Here is a 9,808-nt window from a genome sequence, read left to right on the forward strand (position 1 = left end):
ACAAGACTAGATAAAATGTGTAAAAATATCTGTTAAACTTAATTTTTATTTTTTATCTCATTTACTCACCCTCATTCCTGATGTTTATGACTTTCTTTATTCTGCAGGACACAAATGAAGATATTGAGAAGAATTCCTAAGCTCTGTAGGTCCTCACAATGCAAGCGAGTGATGACCAAAATTCTAAAGCTCAGGGGGAAAAACAAATTACAAAATTAATCCATACAACTCCAGTGGTTAAATCCTTTTCTTCTGTAGTAATTGATTTTTGGTGAGAGCAAACAAAAATCTCCATTTTCACTGTATATCTTGACATTAGCCATCTCCTGGTGATCATGATTTTAAGCTCGATTACACTTCCTAGCACTCTGAGCATCCCTCAGCACTAGGATGTGTAATCAAGCTTAAAATCACGATTGTGCCAAGAGACTGCAATGGTAAGATGTATACTGAATGTCTTTACATTTTTGTCTATTCTCACCCAAAACATGATTGGATCGCTTCAAGTTAATTAAACAATGGAAATACTTCTATGCTGCCTTTGTGGTTTTTGGAGCTTGAAAGTTTTGGCCACCATTCACTTTCATTGTATAGACAAACAGCTGAAATATTCACATCTGGGATGGCATGACTGTAATGATGAATGTTAAATGCCCATTCAGAAAATGAACAGGGGGAAACAACTTCTGAAACCAATGCCACTTAAAATGTTGGCAGTCGCTATTGCATCCTATTGTACATAACATTTATTAAAACTAAAATGAAGTTAAGTTTCCATAAGAATTTTTGATGAATTACATATGCAGTATGTTTGCCATGACTGTAGCCAACGAGTTTATAGTTGACGTGCAAAACACTAACAGTTCATGTATGAATGCCTGAGATTCAGCAAGTATACTACAATACATTCACATGCTTGTTTGTGTAGGTGAACATATAATCCTGAAGGATCTGGTTTTATCATAATTTGCATTAACTGGATTATTGTCCGGCCCGTTGTCATGGTGATTGTTGTCCTGGCTCGCGTCGGCGTCTAAAGCGCGAGGTTCTGCCTGCTGATAAAGCACGTGTGGCGCCCTCTGGTGATCCGAGAAGCAATAGACACAGGTTTCTGTCGCCTTCGGTCTATCCTGATTCACTCTGCCCTGAGACACATCCTCTGCCCGAGCCATTAGAGAATCTGAAAGAAGCAGCAGTTTTTATTTCACTAACGCTAATACTGTAGCAGTACCATTTAGCACCATGGTAGGCCGACTACTTTAATATATGTAGGGTTCCCACGTTCATGTAAGATGTATGATATTCACCATTAGATGATTGTCCATGTTTGTTTGGCTGCTGGTGGCCCTTTGCTCTCTTCAGCAGCACTAGTATGGCAGCAGTGAATGTACACATGAGCACTGCGATGCACAGGCCCAGCAGAGAGTACAGGAGCGCCTCCGAGTACAGCTCTGCTCTGGGTACTGAGTGACCTTTTGTGTTGAACAACTGCACTGCAGACATGCCATTAGGCATCACAGCCGCTGCATCTGTGTCTGTATGAAAGACATTCATATTTTTTTTAATGCCTAGCTCATCTTAACTGTTAGTGTGAATACTGCACTCATTTTTGCCTTTTCCATAGAATATAACTTATTGCATTTCTTCTGAACACATGAAACGCATATTAAATCATAATTGTGTTACTTATCCATGAAGACTATAGGCCTATATATATACTATTTTTTTGTCTCCTTTGTGCTTCTCTTATACTCCCTTACTGTATTAAACTTTACTCACTCTTGCACACTTCTGAGCACACTGAGGGGTGACTGCCACACAGCTCTGAGCACTTCAAACACTTCTTCAGTAGTGTGTCGTAGAACTGGCTGGACACAGCTTTGCATCTCCAGACCACTGTGCAATGTAGTTCAGTGCATTTAAGACTTCATCTGTGCATTTAATAATTTTAAAGATTTACATTTATGCATTTGGCAGACACTTTTATCCAAAGCGACTTACAGAGCCCTTATTACAGGGACAAATCCTCCGGAGCAACCTGGAGTTAAGTGCCTTGCTCAAGGACACAGTGGTGGTGGCTGTGGGGCTCAAACCAACGTCCTTCTGATAACCAGATTACCAGTTATGTGCTTAGACCACTACACCTACACCACCACCACTCCACTAATATGAAGAAAGATACTGCCTGTGTTGGCATTAAGCTTTATTGATGGCATCTGTGACACACAGGCACTTACATTGTAAGTCTACGAGGCAAACATTTGCCCTGTAGAGTTGCATCGTTAATGCATTTCTGCATTATGAGGGATGAGTCAACATTATTATAATTGTTTTTTTTTTTTTTTGGTAATTATCAGCATCCTGCCACATAATCAATATGAACCCCTGCTATGGGATTAAAAAAAATGGCACCTCCCTTTGCTATTTGCGGTCATTTATGACTGGAAGGGTTAGATGTGTAAACCCCCAAATAAAATTATGCATTTTTTGGGGGACATTTCTAAATTTTTCCATTAGTTTGCATAAATAGTTTTTTCCAAAAGTTTTGAAAAATAAAAAAACATTTAGAACCTACACTTCTATAAGACAATTTGGAGGCAGGTTGCTACCATCTGGTGAACAAAATATAAATAACATGACTTGAAAACCATTTCATGCCAGTAACAGCCAGTAGATGGCTGTAGCCACCTACTGTGTAGTCTGATGGCTTGTTGTGAATTCATTTGCCATCACTATGTAACAAGTAGTGTTATAAATAAATAAGTAAGTGTTATTTCCTAACTGATTATGCCTCAAAAGTATAGAAAATGCTATTATTCCCCACAAACTTTGCTTTTGTGACCAAGACAGTGATATTTTGAAATTGACATATTTCCAATGAGAAAACGGATGCATTTTTGTATTTTCACTCACATTAAGTCAGAAAAACAACAACATATGAATCCAAACTAACATGTATTTATATTAAAGTAATACAAAAATGACTGCAAACGATTTAGAAGTGAGTCATTTTTTTGAGATTTACAATTAAACTGTAAATCATTTCACGAATCATCCCCCAAATGTAGTCTCCCTTCATGTTCTCGTTATACTGTCCTTGATAGCGGCGTTCAATGTCCAGTATATCCTGATGGAAGCACTCGCCTTGCTCCTCTGAGTAAGCTCCCATGTTCTCCAGATTTATCAAGATGAGCATCAAGGATATGGACTTTGAGGGATGTCTTACAGCCCATTGTGCCGTAGTTCTTCACCAGAGTTTCGGCCTTGTGATTGCCCTGGAAGCCCTGAACCACTGTGACAAAGCTGTTCCAAGCCTCTTTCTCCTTACTAGTGAGCTTCTTGGGGAATTCATTGCACTCCAGGGTCTTCTTTATCTGTGGTCCAACAAAGACACCAGCTTTGACCTTTGCCTCAGACAGCTTAGGAAGAAGTCTTGAAGGTACTTGAAGGCTGCCGACTCCTTATATAGAGCTCTGACAAATTGTTTCATAAGACCCAATTTGATGTGCAGTGGTGGCATCAGCACCTTCTGGGGGTCCACCAGTGGGTCCCACTCCCGACAGAGATCTCTGTCCCCTGTGGCCAGTCCTGCCTGTGGTAGTGCGCCTTGGTGTCCCTGCTGTCCCAAAAAAACATTTACAAATTAAAAACTTTTCCAATTTAAAACATTAACAAATGTTATAACATAAAATTCCAAGAAACAATTGTCCATCTTACCTTCCGGTGTTTTTTTGCAGTGCTCGCAGGTGAAATGAGGTGCCCAGGGTTTGTCTTGATCCCTGACAGGCATGCCGAAATATGCCTCGAAGGCCTCACACATCTTAGCAGATGTTTCCACAGAGTACATTTTCATTCGTCTTGATAAATTGGCCGCAGACATAGCAAAATGCATCTGCCGGATGCTTGCAGCCTCTTGATGTCATATCAGAAAATGCTGATATGTATCCATTTTGGCAGCTGGAATTAAACTGAACTGTGGGCTTAAGGCCCCTGTATTTATACTACTAATTATTTTACTGGAAAGTTCTAGAAGTTACTCCAAGTTTACTCTGAACTGAATCTATCTGGAATGTTCTGGAAAATAGGTAAATTCCAAAATATCACTGTCCTGGTCACAAAAGCAAAGTTTGTGGGGAATAATAAAAGTAATTTGCTATACTTTTGAGGCACAAGAAATTAGGAAATAACACTTACTACCCATGAACAATAAATAAATACATAAATAATAAAAAATGTTTCACAGTGTATTTGATCGTACGACATACATTTTGATATATAGTTAGACATTATAAAACTATTATTTGTCAAAGTTTAGCATTTTAAAGATTTGAAGTGTCAGTTTTTGCAGTGAATGTCATTATGCTTGCAATCAAACCTGACCATGGTGTTACAAAGAGAAGACAGAGAATAAACATTGTTCTACCAATAATCTAACTGCAAAATTCTGAACATTTAATTAGAGTATTAAACAGAAGAATCAGTGTAAACATTTAGCAATTTCACACTTTCTATAGTATTCTTTTTTCAAACATCTGTTTGTAGGTGTTCTGCATTATGTGTTATCTCACCCCTTCATTTCTGAGTGTGTGTGTGTGTGTGTGTCTCTGTGTGTTCTGCATTCTGAGTGTGTTATCGTCTCACCCCCTTCATTTCTGAGTGCGTGTGTCTGTGTGTTCTGCATTGTGAGTGTGTTATCGTCCCACGCCTTCATCTCTGAGTGTGTTTAGCATTGTGACTGATTTATAATTGTTTTTTGACAAATGTTAAAATAAGCTGTGTTATAGTCTCACCAGATCATTTTTGTGTGTGAGTAGGTGTGAATGCTTTGCACTGAGAATGTCTTAGAGTCTCTAAAGAGTCTACTACCCTGTAAGTGCTGTTTTCCAGATATTTTGACAGCGAATACCAAAGAAGTCTCTTTTTTTGTACGACCACTCAGACTTATCGTATCAAGCCCATTGTTTTTTTTATGTTCAGATGGCAAATTGAGGAAACGTCACCAAGTCTTGAACAAGACTTTCATTAAATAATGAAACAAGGAAAATGTGTTTTGGTAAAAAATGACAGAATACCATTGGAGGGTTAACTTGCATTAGATCTGGAATAATCCCTTTAAATAGTTACATACACCCATTTTCTACTTAAACTCGCTTGTCTCAGTATTACCCACTTTTGCTATAGTAGACAAATCTTTGATAAGTATGAGCCCAGGAAAGTCAGTTTGTTCTAACTTACCGCAGTATTGTGAGCAGCGTGTAAGAATCAAAGGTTTATGACAGACCATGCTGCAGGACACACACTTTTGCACCAGCATGTCCAAGTACTGCCCCTCCCGGCAACTTTGCACCATTCTCTAGCCCCTGACAAATACCTGCATGTACAGCACATACACATACTGACTAATACCATAGTAAACCCATTGTTGAAATTATTCATAGATGACTAATGGGTTAAATTAACTCTAATTATATGATTTATGTTTTGAACAAAGCTTAACCTTCCATATAACAATCCCTTCTGAAAGAAAGATAACAGTTAAAAGTGAAATAGGCAATTTTAATGTTTAAGTGTTGCACTTCAAAGGCCAACATTGCAAGACAACATGCAGTTGAAACAAAACAGAAACAAACCTAAGGAGACTTGGTCTTATTTCAGTTTTGTGTACAATCTACATTCTCTCATATTCATCGATGGTAATCCATCATGTGCACCAACTGGTCCTTGTAAGTTTTAATAGTTTGATTTTCATTTTGAAAAAAACCGGAACAACTAGAATTCGGCTTGATTTTTCATTTTTTTGGTTAATGGTTAGAAACTGGATAAACAGCTTGAATATTTGATTTGCACATGTGAGTGGGCATGAAATCCCCCTTTTCACTGATTGATCAACCCGCGCCATTATTAAATCTCCTTCAAAGCATTGTAACAGACTAAAAGTCCACCGCTATTACTGTTGTATGGTTTCTCAATGTGTTCGATCGGCTGTTCATAGTTTATTGCAATGGCTACATATTATCTCTCTCTCTCATCAAACAAATGCACTGAGTGGGTACAGCAACCTATTTGTGGCAGAGAAATAGATGTTTGTTTGATGTCCCTCGCATCTGCATGCAAAATGACCTCTTTGTTTACTTCTTAGACAGTTTTATTTAGCTGTCAGCTATCAACATCTCTCAAAGCGCGGAGTGGATGCATTTACATTGTAGTGATTGCAATTATGCTATTTCAGTTTCTACCAAATTTGTGACCTGTTTTATCCCTTGCATACCTCAGATCGTTAGTGACCCAGGAGCTCATTCCAACCCCTCCACTTTTCAGTTATGCCCCCAACTCTTCAGTTTTCTTCATTCAATCTGTAATGAATAGTGTAATATAAAATACAATTGCAACAGTCTTTCTCACATTCTTGAAGGAATATAAATTAATAATTAAAATAAGATAAGATTCTCCCTACAGGGTACCATCTTATCCTGCGGGGCACCAGAAACTCCACCGGCTGCCATTCCTCGCACATACGAACCACGTTTCAGGCAAACCAGGCTAGATGTGATTATTTGACTGTTTATTACATTTTTAATGTCTGTCAACAAAAATTCTCATTTTAAAAACCCTCACATCACCTGTGTTCACATCACTGGTTATTTGGAATTATTTACTTTAATATCTGCATATTCCGGTGCTGAGATAGACGAGGAAATACACAAAAAATCAAGGCTTATTTTTCACAATTGTACCATGTTAGATGAAAACATGTTCCAGCAAATTTTAGATATTGAAGGAAGATTTTATTAAAGGAAGAAGAATTGCATCATACATAATTTAATCCACCTGTTAAGTTTTTTACCTGCCATAATTCGGCCCGAAGTAGCTGGGACAGTCTCCAGTAGCCTACACCTGCAACCTTACAAATGACGGCTGCGCAAATAATTTTTTTAACATTTTTTGAAATAGATTGTTAAAGATTTGTAATTGATTGTTATTGATGTATGTGGCAGGGCGGAGGGCGGGGCCGGGTCATGATCCTACACACCCGGTCCCGTATTAGGCTAATTAAGCCTCTGTGAGGGATAAAGATCGACTGCAGAGGATCGTGCGGGGGAGAGAGAGATAGTTTACAGACATGTCCGTCATGTGTGTGTTTCTGTTGTCTTTTAAGTTTATCATTAAACTATTATTTATATTGAAAAGCCGGTTCTTGCCTCCTCCTTTCCATTGATCACTTTACAATGTATTGGTTTAAATAAATGTGTGATTGTAATTTCAGGGAAGATGCATGAAAATGCACTGTTACTGTGTATTATTATTATTATTATTGTTATCTTCAACAACAACAAAAAAATAATAAAGACAAATTATTTACATGTGGGACACTATTACGACTTGTGGGATGAGGGACAAATCTTTAAATTTTGAGACTGTCCCAGCATTTTGATAACCCTATTTCCAAAAGTTTACCACAGCCGGACTGGACAATATATTTCTGGAAAAGGCCCCAAATACAACTATTAATTACTCTTATTAAAGCAACTAGAGAAAGAAATCCAACCAAATGGATTGGGTTAATTTTCACACTTTCTCGGTTTTTCACATTTATTTAAAAAAAGTTTAGCCTATAGCTGTAAATATTTTACACTCTAACATGTCATCTGTCTTCACCTGATTCAGTTACATTAAGTTAATCGAGTGAGAAAGTTAAACTAGAAAAACACAAAGATACATTCATAACACTCATACTTTATAATTGGACAGGGTTTGTGAGTGACAATTGCAATGGTAAACAAAAAAAGCTCTAGAATGTGAAGAAAACATCCTCATACACTAGACAAATCCTCAGATAATGAGGCTAATTTATAACATTTACAACACAAACATGTAAACAAAGGAACAATCCATTTTAAATGCATAACAACATGAAAAAATATATAGTCAAACAGTAGTTAGAAATCTCTTATTTAATGTAATTAATGAACTATTTACAGTTATGGCAAGTGTATGCAGGGTTAAGCTCCAAGCATGAAAAAAGTCCAAAATAATCTAACAAAATGCAAAAATAGATGTGTTGTGATGGTAAATGAAAATAAAAAAAAGATACAAAATAATGTGACTAAATATCAATAACGTGATAAAATATGATTTATGGACGTGCAAATATTAGGCCTAGTACTATCTTCGGTAGCGACCCTACAGTTCTGTAAAACAAAAAAATGGTTTGAAAAGAATGTATTTTTGGCAAATTTTATTTTTTTACTGTTATAGCGGTAGACTTTTATTCTGTTGCACGGCTTTGAGGAAGATTTAATGATGGCGCGGGTTGACCAATCAGTGGAAAGGGCCGTTTCATACCCATGCAAATATTCAAGCTTTTCTACCCATGAACCAAAACTTAAAATAAAGCCGGATTTTTTTTTTCTCATTTAAAACAACAACCCAATAAACGTGTCTTTTTTTTTTTGCTTATTTCTTTTCAAAATGAAAATCAAGCTATCAAAATGTAAATAGATCCAAACTGAATAATGCACTACATTTATGAATATGGACTTAAACACAAACGTTTAGAAAAGTTTCAATAAATCTGTATAAACTGTTATTTTAAAAACAATGTACACTGTAATTGTGATGAAGCAGGCGGAGAATGAGGATCTAGATGCAGCGGTTTATTCAAAAAAACAGAAAAAAGCAAAACAAGGGAGACCTGGCACAGAACATAAAAAATAAAACTTGCAAGAACTAACACAGGAGACAGGGAAACCAAGGACTTAAATACAGAAAGGAACAAACAAGGGAATAAGGAACACCTGGGTGAAATAATCAGGGAATGAGAACTAATCAGGGGAAAACCAATCATAAAATAAAACTACAAAGGACTACAAAAACCAAACAGGAAACAGGAACTAAACTAAACTTCAAAATATAAGCACAAAAACAAAAGACAACAGAGAACATGACAGTAATATATTATGTCCCAGATAATCTTACTTCTAAAGTTCAGCTAGGTTGGTTTTAAATTAGTTTCACAGTACAACCCCTATTCCGAATTAGTTGGAACAGTATGAAAAATGCTAATAAAAACAAAAAAGTAATTTGTCAATTATATTCATCATATTTCACTATATTGAAAAAATTACAACGACACATATGATGTTTTACTTGAAGTTCATTTCACAGTAATTTCAAATCAGATGAGTACAACACACTTCAAAAAAGTTGAGACCGGGGCAGTTTAAGACTAATAACAATTTGATGAGTTAAAATAACATAGCAATGTGAAACAGGAGATGTTAAACAGGTGAAGCAATCATGTCATAGTATATAAGGAGCTTCCAAAAACAGCCTAATCCTTCAAGAGCTCGGATCAGTCATGGGGCCTGGGTAGCTCAGCAAGTAAAGGCGCTGACAAACCATGCACATATGAAGTATATTGATTATGCTTTACAATAAGTTTCCATTAGTTAATACAAGTTAATGCATTAGTATTATGAACAAACAATTAACAATATTTTTTACTGCATGTATTAATCTTTATTAATGTTAGGAAATAAAAACACAGTTGTTCATTGTTTGTTCAGGTTAGTTCATTGTACGTTGGTTTTTGATTGGTTTTTAAAATGTATTAGTAAATGTTGAAGTGAACATTAACTAAGATTAATAAATGCTGTAAAAGTTTTGTTCATTTTTAGCTCATGTAAACTAATGTTGTTAACTAATGTTAAAAAATGGAAACTTGTTGTAAAGTGTTACCAGTACATTTAATCTCTAAATAGGTTATATTAGTGAGAACTTACCTTGTGTGAAAATGGAGACATTGGGG

At 36.4% G+C, this 9,808-nt stretch overlaps 1 protein-coding gene across 2 annotated transcripts; it reads right to left on the reverse strand.

Annotated features, from left to right (window-relative positions):
* On the reverse strand, window positions 1-9,808 carry LOC127633878 (tumor necrosis factor receptor superfamily member 13B-like). 2 transcript variants are annotated; one of them, XM_052113253.1, is made up of 6 exons: window positions 9,783-9,808; window positions 6,269-6,353; window positions 5,236-5,371; window positions 1,780-1,896; window positions 1,308-1,535; window positions 1-1,180 (listed from the first exon to the last, which is right to left on the reverse strand). In XM_052113253.1, the coding sequence occupies exons 3-6, from the start codon at window positions 5,348-5,350 to the stop codon at window positions 909-911; spliced, it is 732 nt and encodes a 243-aa protein (XP_051969213.1). In that variant the 5' UTR covers window positions 5,351-5,371; window positions 6,269-6,353; window positions 9,783-9,808; the 3' UTR covers window positions 1-908. The 2 variants fall into 2 exon arrangements, with proteins under 2 accessions (XP_051969213.1, XP_051969214.1); XM_052113254.1 differs by lacking the exon at window positions 6,269-6,353 and having other exon boundaries at window positions 9,783-9,807.

Source organism: Xyrauchen texanus, chromosome 40, assembly GCF_025860055.1.
Source record: "Xyrauchen texanus isolate HMW12.3.18 chromosome 40, RBS_HiC_50CHRs, whole genome shotgun sequence".
In the NCBI taxonomy this organism is placed as follows: domain Eukaryota; kingdom Metazoa; phylum Chordata; class Actinopteri; order Cypriniformes; family Catostomidae; genus Xyrauchen; species Xyrauchen texanus.

Bases quoted from the DNA above. Each gene is read 5' to 3' on its own strand.
- LOC127633878 (XM_052113253.1), bottom strand. From the start codon at position 5,350: ATGGTGCAAAGTTGCCGGGAGGGGCAGTACTTGGACATGCTGGTGCAA. The intron at 1,536-1,779 runs GTGAGTAAAGTT...TCTTTCATACAG, and splicing joins GTGCTCAGAAGTGTGCAAGA to ACACAGATGCAGCGGCTGTG. The intron at 1,181-1,307 runs GTGAATATCATA...TGCTTCTTTCAG, and splicing joins ACATGGACAATCATCTAATG to ATTCTCTAATGGCTCGGGCA.